Raw genomic sequence first — 14,090 nt, 5'->3', positions numbered from 1 at the left:
TGTTTATTACTTTTTTCTTCTGCTGAACACAAAGATTTTTAGAAGATTATTTCATACAATGCAAGTGAATGGTGATCAGAACTTTGAAGGTAAAAAAAAAAAAAAAAAAAAAAAAATCACATAAAGCCATCATAAAAGTAATCCATTAAACTCCAGCGGTTTAATCCATGTCTTCTGAAGCGATCTAACTGATTTTGGGTGAGAACAGGCCAAAATAAAACACCTTTTTCACTGTACATTTTGCCATGGCAGTCCCATGATTTCAAGCTAACTTTTCAAGCTATTTATAGTGAAAATGTAGTTACATTTTGGTCTTTTCTCACCCAAAATCGATTAGATTGCTTTAGAAGGCATTGATTAAACCACTGGAGTCTTATAGATTACTTTTATGCTGCTTTTATTTGCTTTTTGGAGCTTCAAAGTTCAGGCCACCATTCACTTGCATTATATGGACCAACAGAGCTGAAATATTCTTCTAAAAATCTTTGTTTGTGTTCTGCAGAAGAAAGAAAGAAAGTCATACACATCTGGGATGGAATAAGGTTGAGTAAATGATAAGAGAATTTTAATTTTTGGGTGAACTGTCCTTTTAAAACTCAAAATGACTGAAAACTAGTTATTAACAACAGTAATCTGATACAATAACTCAAAGCTTATCACCCACGATCATATTCATGAAATAATAGTGTAATCATGTCCCACACTATTTATCCTATGGATAGAGTTTATCCTATGTTTTATCCTATGTATAGAGATAGGCAAGTGCAAAAGTATTTTGTTTAGCTGACCACAAGATGACACTCTTGTACAGTAGTTGTTTTAATAATTTGGGTGTGGTTCTTCTAAATAAAAAATAAAAAACCTAGATAATCTGAGGTTGTTGTTGTGCATCTGGGCCATCCAGTTCACTGGTTAAATCCAGTTTGCTTTAATCTTTCAAGACAGTAGCACATGGAATAGCCTTCAACTCTCTAAAGAACAATAGACTGATGAGTTTCTAGGGAAATGTCTTTCTTTTGGCCAATTTTAAAACCAAAAGGTGACTTGCAAGTGTATGTTGTAAATAAGTGTAAGACATTGTATTGCGATTTCCACACTTCATTAAGCAGCACAACCTTTTTTAATCCATACAGAAATCTGATATATGGCCATGATATTTCTTCAACTTTGGGCACTTTTAGCATGGTAGATTTCTAGAAAGTCTCCTTAAGACATTGTTTACACACTCTCTATATATATTTTATTTGTCCACTAACAATGTTCAAAAGTGTATTTACATCCATCTCAACTTCTGAATAGGGTTTAGTAGAATTCTGTGGTGGAAATGGTGCTGATGGAAATGACATTTTTAATAATTTTGAAATAAAATTACAAATTACAAAGCAGTTAGTTACTGTAATCTAATTACTTTTTAAGAAAAAATTAGTGTAATGCATTACATTTTAAATTCTTGTAATCAGATTACAGTTACTAACTTTCAATAAATGTAATTACTTTTTAATTAAATATTTTAGGTTTATGTTTATTTCTAATATATTATTTATGTAGAATACATGAATTATGGCCCAATAATGAGTCATTGTGAAGGAGAAATGTGAGGTGCTGAGTGTACGTATGACTTGTGTGTAACTATTAACAAGAAAGAAATATAGACATTGTTTTTAATTTGTTGAGTGGAAAAGTGTTTTAGAAAGTAATTGAAAAGTAAATTAATTCGTAATATTATTTTTTCAATGAAGTAATTAGTAAAATAATCTGCTTAGAATTTTAGAGAAATAATTAGTAATTTGTAGTGGAGTTGGTCACGGTTAACATTTTATCTATCCAAAATACACACAATGATTTAATTGATTGGAAATGACACCCAATAAGTGATATTTACTTTGAATTTATTTTTTTCAAACATCACATATCACTAACTATATTTAATCTCAATCATTTACTTAATTTATACTTTTTTTGACTTGTTTAAATACACTTTAGAAATATATATATTTTGTTATTAGGGGCAAATGTTTTTGGTGGGGTGGAAATGACACCACAACTGTGGGACAGTCTAAAAATGGCAAGTTTTGTAGTATTTTGAAAATACGTTGCAAAGTATATGTAAAAGTATGTGACTTTTCTATATCAGTGAAAACCATCCTATTTTTATATGGGAACTGCTAAAATAAGAAAGGTTTCTTGAATACCAACTTTGGACATTATGTAGGATAATGTGTTTACTATTAGAGATGAAAATGGGCCTTGGTCATCACAGGTAAAAATAGAATTTTAAAATATTTAAAATAGGAAACAGTAATACTAATTTAAAATATTACTGTTTGTCTTGTTGATTAATTAAATGCTACCTTTGTGAACAGAAAGATCTATTTCTATCAAAAACATAAATGTGTAAGTGATTCCAAACTTTTGAATGGTTGTGGATGTGTAAGCAGTTTATCCTACAGATGGAGCAATTGGCAAACACATAGATATATGACGTTAGAAGTTTTTTTCTTTAGTCGACCATAAGATGACGCTCTTGTACAGCAGTTGTAGTTATTGCTTTGGGCGTGTCTTCTCAGAATAAACGTGTTCTCATGTATGCCAAGTGGGAGTATTAGAGCATAGACATTAATCACACACAGACTGTACTTAAAACAACTGTGTATGTGGTGCAGCTGTTTCAGCAAAGCTGATGTCACTTCCTGCTAACTGTTGGAAATATTCTCAGCTGTGTTGTCTCCCAGGGTGGGTTGCTGTTCCCACCCAGGAATTCTGGATGTTTGACAACAACCACACCAGACATCTTTAAACCAATCAGTCAGAATCTTTTTCTGAGCACCCCACTGCTTATGGTCATGCAGCCTCCCAAGCACCCCTTTCCCACAATAAATACTCATCATACTACCCCCTTAACTATACAACTGTTTTGGCGAAACATCTGCACTTCCACAAAGCCTTATAACTGGCAATCATTGGGCTGTTAGAAATCAAGGCCGGCAGTTCAAGGCAATTTCATGTGCAAACAGCTTTTCGTGTCATAGCGAGTTTTGCCCTAACCATGTTCGTGCATGTTTGTATTCAGTTTCCCCTTTTCAATGTGCGTCTAGAATGTTCCTGTGCTAATCCAATACTGCGTAGCACTGAAATTCAAACCAAAAATTGCTAAGTGGAATTCATCCTCTCTGTCACACACATTTGTGGACACTACAACTACTACTTCTAAACAAGCTTCTGCTAAAAGTATAAATCAAGATATCAAGCAATAAGCACTAAATAGTTATTTACCTTGAATAAAGATCAAGCAACAAACATTTTGAAACACATTGAATTAAATTTATTTTATATATATATATATATATATATATATATATATATATATATATATGGAATGAACTAATGTTTATGTACCTACATTAGTGTTTGAGATTGTACCGATTTAGCACAGGTAGCTTGCTACTAAACAAGGCTATTGCACACAAGACATTCTATTCGTATACACATTACAGACATACACTGTACATAGATACATACATACTTTCATATTTTCATAATACAAAAAAACAAACATTGGTCCACAGGGTAGGCAATGTTTTACATTGAACGGAGTGATAGCGATGCTCACACAGACTTGAATATGTCTTCATGCAAATTAAAAAATAGGGGGAAAAAAAGATACATTAGGCCAGTATTGGAAGAGCTGCCAAAGTGCTTCCTCTACTGAAACGAACTGATCAACAGAGGAAACTAAAATATGTTAGGATCAAACAGTGAATGGGTACGATGTGTTTGGTTGATGACACATGAGATATTAAGGTCAATTCTTAACAACAGGAAGAAGCATAAGAAAACACCGGACTTCCTGTGGTTGCAGGAAGCTTAAATTATATTTTCAGAGGACTGTGAATAACCTGTAACACATAAAAACACTGCAGAACATCCATCCCCCATGTCTCAAAATGAACATGCCTTTAAGAGAGAAAGGTGCGCTCAATTTGTCCAAATCTCAGAGTTTTCTGTCTAATCAATGGCTAGGCTATACCTTAATTTTTAATGAACCTTAAACATCGTTAAGACTTAACAGTGAGAGCACCCCTTCTTTTTGCTGAATGCTCAATACTCAATACAACATGAAAAGAATGATGTTCGGTAATACTGTCGATCAGTGAAATTTCGCTCTTAACACTTCATTCTTATGTTCAGTTTTGTTTGACACCTGCCGAGAAACATTTCAGTTCAAGATCATTTAAAAAATTCAGTATTCAATTATTGATTGTTGTTTTCCTCTTAGGAAACATTAGGCATGTTAAGGAAAAGAAAATTTTAACCATAAAGGACAGTGAGCTCAGGCCATTGAAAATTTTGCATAAGTTTGAAAAACATATTAGTTTTTACACAGGTTAGACTTTCATGCAATACAATGAAGCGGAATACTTTGTTTCTATAATTAAAGGCCATTATGTACAGTATATTAAAGTAATTCGATAATTACATTAGAAGAGGTTCTGCAAGCATGCATGGTGGTTTGGCTAACATGGAGTGCATTGTTGATCCTTACATGTCAATCTGTCCAGCTTTTTCTGAACCAAGGAAACCGTAGCCTACTTGTGGATACATTTTGTAGGTTACATGTTGTATGCGACTTCTGATAGATTGGTCGGCATATACAATCCCAAACTGTCTAGAAGGCTACAAAGTGCAATATCTTCAACTTTGATTTATTAAGAAACAGAAATTGCATCTGTATTTTTGTTACCAAGCAAAAACATTGTCCAAGAGCTAAAATGCATTAATACCCATTTGAATTCAATAGTTTGCACAGATGTGGAAGAAAAAAATGATTTCCAAGGTCTTAATACATAAAAAATGTAAAATACGTGGTGGAAAAACAGTTGCAAAATGAGTCTTGTTCTGGGATGGTCATCAACTTTTGCTAGGATAGAAGCAACAAAGGACACAAGGTGTCCATTACCACAGCTGTGATATTTGCCATATCCATAAGAAATAATTGTGATTCTAGTTTCTTAAAGCATCCACGACGTCTCTGAACACTTTTGTCTTCTGTGTCTTGCCTCCAGTTCTCAGTTCTCTTCAGCTTTGCTCCTCTCCAATTTTCAAACACCTTTACACACAGGTAGTGCAGTCTTGCATGATGGGAATCGACTGATGTTCGTGTTTGTTGGTGCAGTGCTCCAGTGAACTTGAGCTCTTGAGTGGGATCATGCAGCGGTGCGGAGGTCTACCACAATTGAGAAGCCCCCAGCAGCACAGAACCCTGAGGAACTCCTTCCTCATGTCCTTACTTCGCATCGTGTAGATCAATGGGTTCAGTGCAGAGTTCAGGGTGGCTATGCTGAAGAAGATAGCGGCATTATTGAGTATAGGGCATTGTTTCATTTTACATGAAGTATCCAGGAGAAGGATAGTGAAGGCAGGCAGCCAACACACGATGAACACGCCCAGTACAATTGTGACCGTCTTCAGGAGAGCGTAAGCTGGAGAATTGGTGGCCTCTTGGTGGCTGGTGCGCACAATAAGGTAGATGCGAACATAAAGGATCACAATGGACAGTAAGATGATGCTAAAGATGGTGACAACAAACAGAATGTAGTATCTGGAGTTGAGAGGCAGGACAGCGGAGCATTCCACTAGGTTATTGATACAGTTCCAACCAATAATGGGAAGACATCCCACAAAAATGGACATAACCCAGCAAGCGCCAATTAGAAGAAACATTCGGCAAGTTTTGTTGGAGCCATAGACCTTGACCTTGGTGATGGCAATGTAGCGCTCTATAGCGATAGCCAGCAGGCTGAAAACTGAGGCAGCCAGTGCAATGAAAGCAGTGCCCTCTCGTATGAACCACTGGACAGGTGTCAATTGAAATGTCTGAGGCCCTGACAGGAAGATGTTGGCAATATAAGCAGACCCAGCTAGTAGGTCAGAGAAGGCCAAGTTCCCGATAAAGAAGAACATGGCTGAATGGAACTTCTTATTGCGGAACACGGCAATGAGCACCAGGAGGTTTTCCAAGATGATGATACTGCAGATGATTACAAATAAAAGGTTCAGGGAGCTGAGGCTCTCTTTTTTCTTCATGCGCTCAATTAATTCATTCTTGGTCATTTCTTTAGCGAAAAGATAGTGGACCTGTATGAGAGTGTTGTTGTAGTACTGGGAGTATTTGCTCATGGTGACGGTTTGGCAAATCCCTGCAACCTTATAGCCAGTAGTCATTCAGAGGGCAGCTTATACGAGCTTGTCTGGGCCAGCAGGGGCAGAGGAAATGAGACGCCCGGCCCAAAGTCACGTCTCAGCGGCCCAGGAAACTCCTTGGTGTCACCTGAAAACAAATACAAAACATGACAAGATAATTAGACAACTGGCAAGCCAACAAAGGTGAAAAAGGGAGTATCATACACATTTAATATACTTAAAGACAAAAGTGTGTAATTTCGGCCACAAGCAGCACCAAACAGAATTTCAATTTTTTTTTGTTTGACTGGGCCAGACAACAATACTGGTTCAACCAATAGTTGAGTTTGGGGCTAGGCTGCCTGTTCTCAAAACTAATTTTAGGTCTAATTTGATTCTCATAATGCTACACAAAGTCCTGTGACTATTTGATGCAATTAAGGCCAAAGTTCATGAGCGTGCCGCTACGTCTCACGCAAAGTTTGTGTTTCGCAAATTTCGTCTTCATCACAGTACGCGTGTGCAGCCCAGTTTTTGTAGATGCACGGACATTCCGTGTCTGTGTGTCTTCTGCACGCGTGCCTGTATACAAGTATCACAAAGCAGTTGTAGTGCGCATTCAGTGAATGCATCTGTACGGGTTTGTGGTCAAAAGAGTATACATTGAAAGGCTAGAGCGTTCTTGCCAAGAGTGTCTTTGTATGTACGCAGGATGATTAGCCTCTGTCTTAAAGGTTTTGCTAGGCTTTACAGGGCTCCAGACTAAAAAAATGACTTAGGAGCCATTGGCTCCTAAACTGAAACATTAAAGAGCCAAATGGCTGTTTTAGTCGCCAAATCACAGAACTGCTTAAATTCTTCTTTGATTTAGATTGCTGTTCACAAAGAAGTTAGAAAGCAGAAGAAAAGGAAGACAGCTGACAACCCATTAATCGGAGGTTTAATAAACAGTATATAGTATATAGTTGAGAAGATAAATTTACATTCCATTTTGTCTCATAAATGTTCACACCCCTTTCATAATTTATACAAATATAAGAGATAAAAGTTTTTTTTTTTTTAATACTGCTCTTCACAATCTACATTACAAATAATTACATAAAATATAGTATGCATATAGTAGTTTGTTGTCTTCTTGAGCATCAATGAATGTTTGCACCTTGTGTAATAGTTGTGAACAAGTCCCTCAATTGTCCTAAGTGTCAAAAGCTTGATCTCATAAATATATGATACTGGACTTTTAATTATAAAGAAGCCCGAAATACACACGGGACTCTTATTTTGAAATGTCTGCACTCCCAGTTGTAAGCTCACTGACGGCTGATTCGCTGAGAAAGTGAATCTGATTCAAACTGCTAACCTGAGCTCCTGAGTTCAAGCCCTCAGTTCTTTTCAGGTGATTCATGAAAAAGATCCGGTTCAAAAGAGTAATTTGGTCACGACTCTCTTGCGCTGTGTTTGCTGTTGCGTGTGGTGCAGCGAGCTCATCAGAAACAGAACGAGTGAAAAGCAGCGCAAGACAAACTGGTTGTGCACATTCTAAAAATATATTCAATAACTCACAAGATGATATCTGATGAAACTGCATATGAGCGCACACAATCCGACTGTTGCCAATGGCGACTAGATTTTAAATGATAGTCGCAATAAATTATTTTTGGGTACGTTTACATGACAATGATGTACTAAAAACAGAAAAAAAATGTTCCTTTGTTTTTTTTAAAAAACTTTTGCGTACGGACGACAACATTGTCAAAACGATCCCCGTTTACACAGATCCGCGAAAACGACTAAAAACACTGTATTATGCATGCCAGGCCAGTAGAGCGGTGAATACAAACAATGAAGATGGCGAAAGCATCGAGCAATTTTGGCTGGATGGACGATGAGGTTGCTTTATTACTACAATTACTTTGCTAGAGAAGCATCAATAAACTCAAAACCTTGAGCAGCACAAACAGTCTTGTAGTCCACCACTGTAGTTTTGAATGTCTCGCACGTTGTTTTGAAGTACTCGTGCGCATGCCTATAGACTGAACTCTCAAGATTATTCAATAAACTCCGCTCAATTTTACCATCACTTCTTCTCCTGCCTTCTTCTGTATTCCCCCTGCTGACTCTTGGGCTGGTAAGTGAGTAAGTTAACATAACAAGCTGTTGATGTTGACTGGTTTTGGATATCAGACATAACTCTGATATATGGATATCTTCTGATGGAGAGAGAGGTCTTGTTTACACTGGATCTAACATGCATTTTCACTGCCTCATGTTTTCATTTTCTAAGCATATCATTGAATACTGTACATGGCATCACATCTCTGTCTATAGGCTATATACATAAGCGGTGGGTGAATGAATTGCAGGGTAAAGGTACATCAAATAAAATTAAGTAAATAAATTAATAACATTTAAAATATAAATACATTTTCCCCATCTGAATCCATACATTAATTTCAAGATTTTCAAATTGCAGGTTCTGCCTACTGTACAATGTTCACACTCCATACAAAACACTCCAAATGAATAAATTGTTGATTATTGTTATTTGCACAGACACCAGTATTCATATTGATAATTATACATCTCAAATTGATGCCTATCAATCCATCATTCTTTATATAACACGTAATACATGTGCGCATGACGTCATCGTTTTCACAAATTCGTGTTTTTGTATGTTTACACGGAGACGATAACGGCATCATTTCCAAAAACGTACACTTTGAAACCCGTTTTCAAAAGTTTGAGTTTTCAGGCCCCAAAACGGCATTGTCGTGTAAATGAACAGCTAAAAGGCATAAAAAGTTTTCCATTTTTAGTTGAAAATGTTGTCATGTAAACAGCCTATTAGTCGCAGTCTGGAGCCCTGCTTTATCTAAGGCGCCGTTTACACGACAACGTTTTCAACTAAAAACGGAAAATTATGCATTTTGGCTGTTCGTTTACATGACAACGGCGTTTTGGGGCCTGAACCTTGAGAGTTCAGTCTATTGGCATGCACGCGAGACATTCAAAACTACAATGGCGGACTACAGGTAAATGTAAATGTACAGGACTGTGTTTGTGCTGCTCAAGATTGAGTTTATTGACGCATCTCCAGCAAAGTAATTGTAGTAATAAAGCAACCTCATCGTCCGTCCAGACAAAATTGCTCGATGCTTTCACCATCTTCATTGTTTGTATTCACCGCTCTGTGGAAGAATGCTTATGTGCGCAGGCGCGTATTGTTTCTTTACAAAGTGACATCGGTAACTACTGGCCTGGCATGCATAATACAGCGTTTTTAGTTGTTTTCGCGGATCTGTGTGAACGGGGATTGTTTTGACAACGTTGTCATCTGTGCGCGAAACTTTTAAAAAAAAACAAAGGAAAAACATTTCCGTTTTTAGTACATCGTTGTTATGTAAACGTACCCTAAAATGGTCGCAAATGCAACCAAAAATAATTTATTGTGACTATAATTTAAAATCTAGTCGCCATTGGCAACAGTCGGGTTGTGTGCGCTCATATGCAGTTTTGTCAGATATCATCTTGTGAGTTATTGAATATATTTTAGAACGTGCACAACCAGTGTGTCTCGTGCTGCTTTTCACAAGCATTGATCGGACACATGTTAAAAATCAAAAATTGCTCAAGTGGAGTTTTAGAATTTCCCCTTTGAGCAGATGCTCACCTTGAACTAAGTAAGATAAGGGCATTAACAGTCTTCTACACCCACGTTACTGCAGGAAGAACTGCAGGTTTAGGTCTGCTACTCTCAACTCTGACTCACAAAACATTTAATGCAGTCTCAAGGAAAGTGTAAAACATCACATTGAAATGACAAGGTGATGATTCCTATGTCTACATGAATCACCAAGAAAAGTTACATGGATGACAAAAGTGTGATCAAAGTCATTTTCACCAGCAAGCAGGGTGATATATTTCCCCCTAATCTAAAATCCCCTTTCAACTACACACATGAAAAATGCTGAGATTGATGTCTGTTTTTATTCTAGAATGTTCATCCTACTGCAGTTTAAGACATTGATGTTATATCTCATCAGGACAGCCACAACCCTGTTTTGTCTGGCTTGGCCACAGCGTGAATATTGCAACTGGCAACGTAAACTGCCAACTTTAAGACTAAGCAGAAGCCCCTGCCAACTGGTTGCATTAGAAATAGACTGAGAAAATACACCGATAGTAAGCCATTTGGGCAGTAGCAATGAAACAAATTGACTAAACTGTCAAAATCAAACGTAAAAAAAAATACCTTTTGGTTCAGTTAAAAAGGGCAAGCATGGGATGGAACTTCGCACAGCCAAAAGAGGTAAACCCTAGACTTAACTTGCATTTCTGGTTAGAAGATCTCTATGTTGGTGGTTATGCCAACTAATGAGATATTATTGTAAGGTTGCGCCACTAAGTGGAAGGTCCGAACTTAGTTGCTCCAAAACCATATGAGGTCCACTTCCCAAGACTGATCAGCACAGTCAGAGCAAAGCTGCCAAAACTTCAACCCTGAAAGGAGCAAATCCCCATTCAGGGCAGTGACTGTAGAGACCAAGCAGCCATGTGGAATGGCATCTGGAGACAAAGGCAGGAATCAGAGACATCTGCTTGACGCACACACCTCACACACTTCCCCATCTCTGTTTGCTGAAGAGTTTGATCCCACTCGCATACATACTGACAGATGCAGACTTATGTAAACATACCAGGACACACGTCTCAGTCACCAAAAAGAAGACAATAAGTTGCAGCTGCGCAGACAGTACCACAAATCTGCTGCCAAATGCCAACAATATCCAACAAGGCCATTTCCTTGAGCAGAAGCAAAGAACAATAACTCCCTTGTTACACCATATGACAACTACCAAACGAGCCCTGTTGTAGTAGTCCCATTCAAACTATTAAAATACAGACGGAAGGACACGTTTTGAGATAGCTCTACGAACATTCCTCTGTAAGGTCCTTCTCACATGCACTCTGGGCCTCTGTGTTAACATGGAGACCTTCGCTGTCTTTCATCTAGGGATACGAAAGCGTGTGAAACCTGATGGTCTGGTTTGTCGGCAGTGCTGTCTCCAGCCTGCCCCACTTCACCATTACCCCCCGCCCTGTCCTTCACCACAGTCTGGAGGGGACGCCTGACCTTCCTCTCTGAAAAAAGGCAGGGCTGGTGTCCGTGAACGAATGCACTGTTGGCAATTGACCTAACTTTCATATCTTTTTTTTTTTTTTTTTTTACAGAAAAACATAGTCATGACACTAGAAGATAAAACAGCCAAGATACTCATAAGTAGGACATGTAGATTGAGATGAAACTATGGGAAATATGAATGCAGCTCCAGTAGTGGACAGTTTAGTCTTCCTGTATGGTTTGTTTTGAGTGCAATATATAAACAACGTTATAACAGGACAGAGGAAGTATTCTTGGTGTCAGAAAACTAACATCCTGTTAGACTTCATAGCTAGGTGGCAAGACAGTTAGTGTGGAAAAGGTTCAGTGGATGTGAGTGACACAAAAGCAGAGCAGAGGAAGTTTATACGATTCTAACAGGTGTAATACGTGTGGCAGGAAATGAGCTGAAGCAAAGCAACAAGAACTTTGTGTTTAAAATCTTCCATCTGGCACAGAAACCAAATGTCGGTTGGCTATACTGAGCAGCCAATAGCTTCAAGAACTAACTGCAAATTGGTTAAGTATCAATTAAAATAAAACATTTGCTTTGATTCAGTTCAGACAGTTACAGAATTGAGTCATCATAAAGCCCAATGTATACTTCCATTTTCCGCCTGCTCATGCACAGCCCATAACACGATGTATAGCACAGAACACGCAGACTGTCCGCGTGCAGTCTAGTTTTTCTAGACACATGGACAGTCTGTGTCTTTGCTCATCATTTGCACATGCACCTGACATTGATTGTGCTAAAAGAGTATAAGAGCAGTCATAGTGTCCATGCATTGAATGTGTCCATACTGAGTAGAAGAAGAGGATACTCTGTCAGAAGAGTATGCTTTGAAAGGCTTAATAGCTGTAAATAGTCATGTTCCCAACCAAATTACAAATTAAATGAATGCAAAAAATCTGAGTATAGCAAAAACAATTTGCACATAAATCAGCGTTTCTATTCCACGTGTTTAAGAGAACAAAATCATCCCTTCTGGGGAAACTGGTGCAAATTAGAAATGAAAATGGAAGTTGAAACCCATGTGGCTCTTTTATTAAATGTAATAAATGCCTAATTGCGGTTTAAAACACAGACCAAATGCTCTGACGAATTTCATGTTTGCTAGCGAAAGCGTGTCAGACTGTTCTGTGAGGTAAGAGCCAATCATTTGTATGCATTTTATAATAATAAAATGATATTGATGATATTCTCATTGTGAAATAAGTATTCACATAGCTTGTTGAGGTCACATTACTTTTTTCATGTGTATCTATATTCCTTTAAAAATTATATTGGAATATTTTCAGTAAATATGTTTCCATCGTAGTTTATGTGCATGTCTTCCTATCGAATACATTTTTTTTTTAATAAACCTCAAGCAAGCGTCAAAGTTTTTAATGCGATATTGGAGATTTAGAGATTTTGCTTTCATCCTGGCATTTCCATGCAGCATTTTATATGCGACATCCCAAAATTTGCTCAAAAATATGTAGATAGAAAAACTAGGGCTGCCCCTGACCAAAGATTTTCCTAGTCGACTAGTAGTCGTTAGTTTCAGCCATTAGTTGACTAGTTGTTAATTTAATTACTTGAACATATTTTTTGGGGGGCATCAGAAAATGGCTTGAGTTCCAGGGCTGAGAAAGAATGTTATAAGTAACATTGCTAACACTGTTCTACATTACAGAGAAATACCAAACCATAATAATGAGCCTTTAAAATATAAATTTTACAAGCACACGCACGAAGTGAGCCACAGCGACACCGATAAAAGCGGTAATGATTCTGAATGTGTTGGAAAAACCATCAAGGAGTCTGTCTGAACATTTTGTTAATTTATAGAGAGAAATGCACATTAGGGTTGTGCCGACAGATGATGATCTCGGGGCTCGACGATGGTCAGAGTGATCGCCAATAGCTGATGCCTTTGACAATGTCAAGATGATATTTGGCTCATTTTTCCATGTATTAAATTATAATTATTATTAGGCTATTATTATTATTATCAAATTAATATTACAAATAATTTGCCCCGGGGCACACAGACACGCGCTTGAAGAAACACTATTATATTATTAAGAACAGATGACAGAAAAGCTGTCTATGCTCATGTATGACACGCTGTTTGTACGGAGGCGTGCAGTCTCGTGGAACACGTGCATGTAAAAGGTTCTCACACTTTCTTTGTTTCTGTCTTCTGAATTTTTTTTAATTTTTTATTTTTTTTTGCAAGAACAAATCAAATCAAATCAAATCACTTTATTGTCACACAGCCATATACACAAGTGCAATGGTGTGTGAAATTCTTGGGAGCAGTTCCGATCAACATAGCAGTCGTGACAGTGATGAGACATGTACCAATTTACAATAACATCAAATTAACACAGCACAATTTAAACATCTGATATACACATAATTACACTCAACAATATACAAATAATAACATACACTGTACAGTATACAATATGCACTATATAGATACACATTATTCAATAAAAATAAAAAATAAAAATATATAAAAAAGTATATATAGTATATATAGAATGTACAGTATTGTACTGTATTGACATTCAGGCTGTCGGTTGATAGTCAGTTGTTAAGAGAGAAAATAATATAATAATAATATAATTTATGACAGTCCGGTGTGAGATATAAGAGTAAGGGTAATAAAGTGCAGTGCTGATGTATTTGATCGTGGGAGATCAAGAGTTCAGAAGTCTGATTGCTTGGGGGAAGAAGCTATAATGAAGT

The 14,090-nt window shown here is 37.2% G+C and overlaps 1 protein-coding gene across 1 annotated transcript in view; it reads right to left on the bottom strand.

The window, feature by feature from the left end:
- Positions 1-3,328: 3,328 nt before the first annotated feature.
- s1pr2 (sphingosine-1-phosphate receptor 2) overlaps positions 3,329-14,090 on the bottom strand; it is a 43,075-nt gene continuing 32,313 nt past the window's right edge. Inside the window, exon 2 of the mRNA XM_051717322.1 lies at positions 3,329-6,328. Coding sequence (XP_051573282.1) covers positions 5,110-6,222 — 1,113 coding nt within the window. The 5' untranslated portion in view covers positions 6,223-6,328 and the 3' untranslated portion in view covers positions 3,329-5,109. The remainder of the gene's footprint in view (positions 6,329-14,090) is intronic.

The sequence above is a fragment of the Myxocyprinus asiaticus genome, chromosome 14, assembly GCF_019703515.2.
Source record: "Myxocyprinus asiaticus isolate MX2 ecotype Aquarium Trade chromosome 14, UBuf_Myxa_2, whole genome shotgun sequence".
Lineage (NCBI taxonomy): Eukaryota > Metazoa > Chordata > Actinopteri > Cypriniformes > Catostomidae > Myxocyprinus > Myxocyprinus asiaticus.
This window is presented reverse-complemented; position numbering and strand designations above follow the sequence as displayed.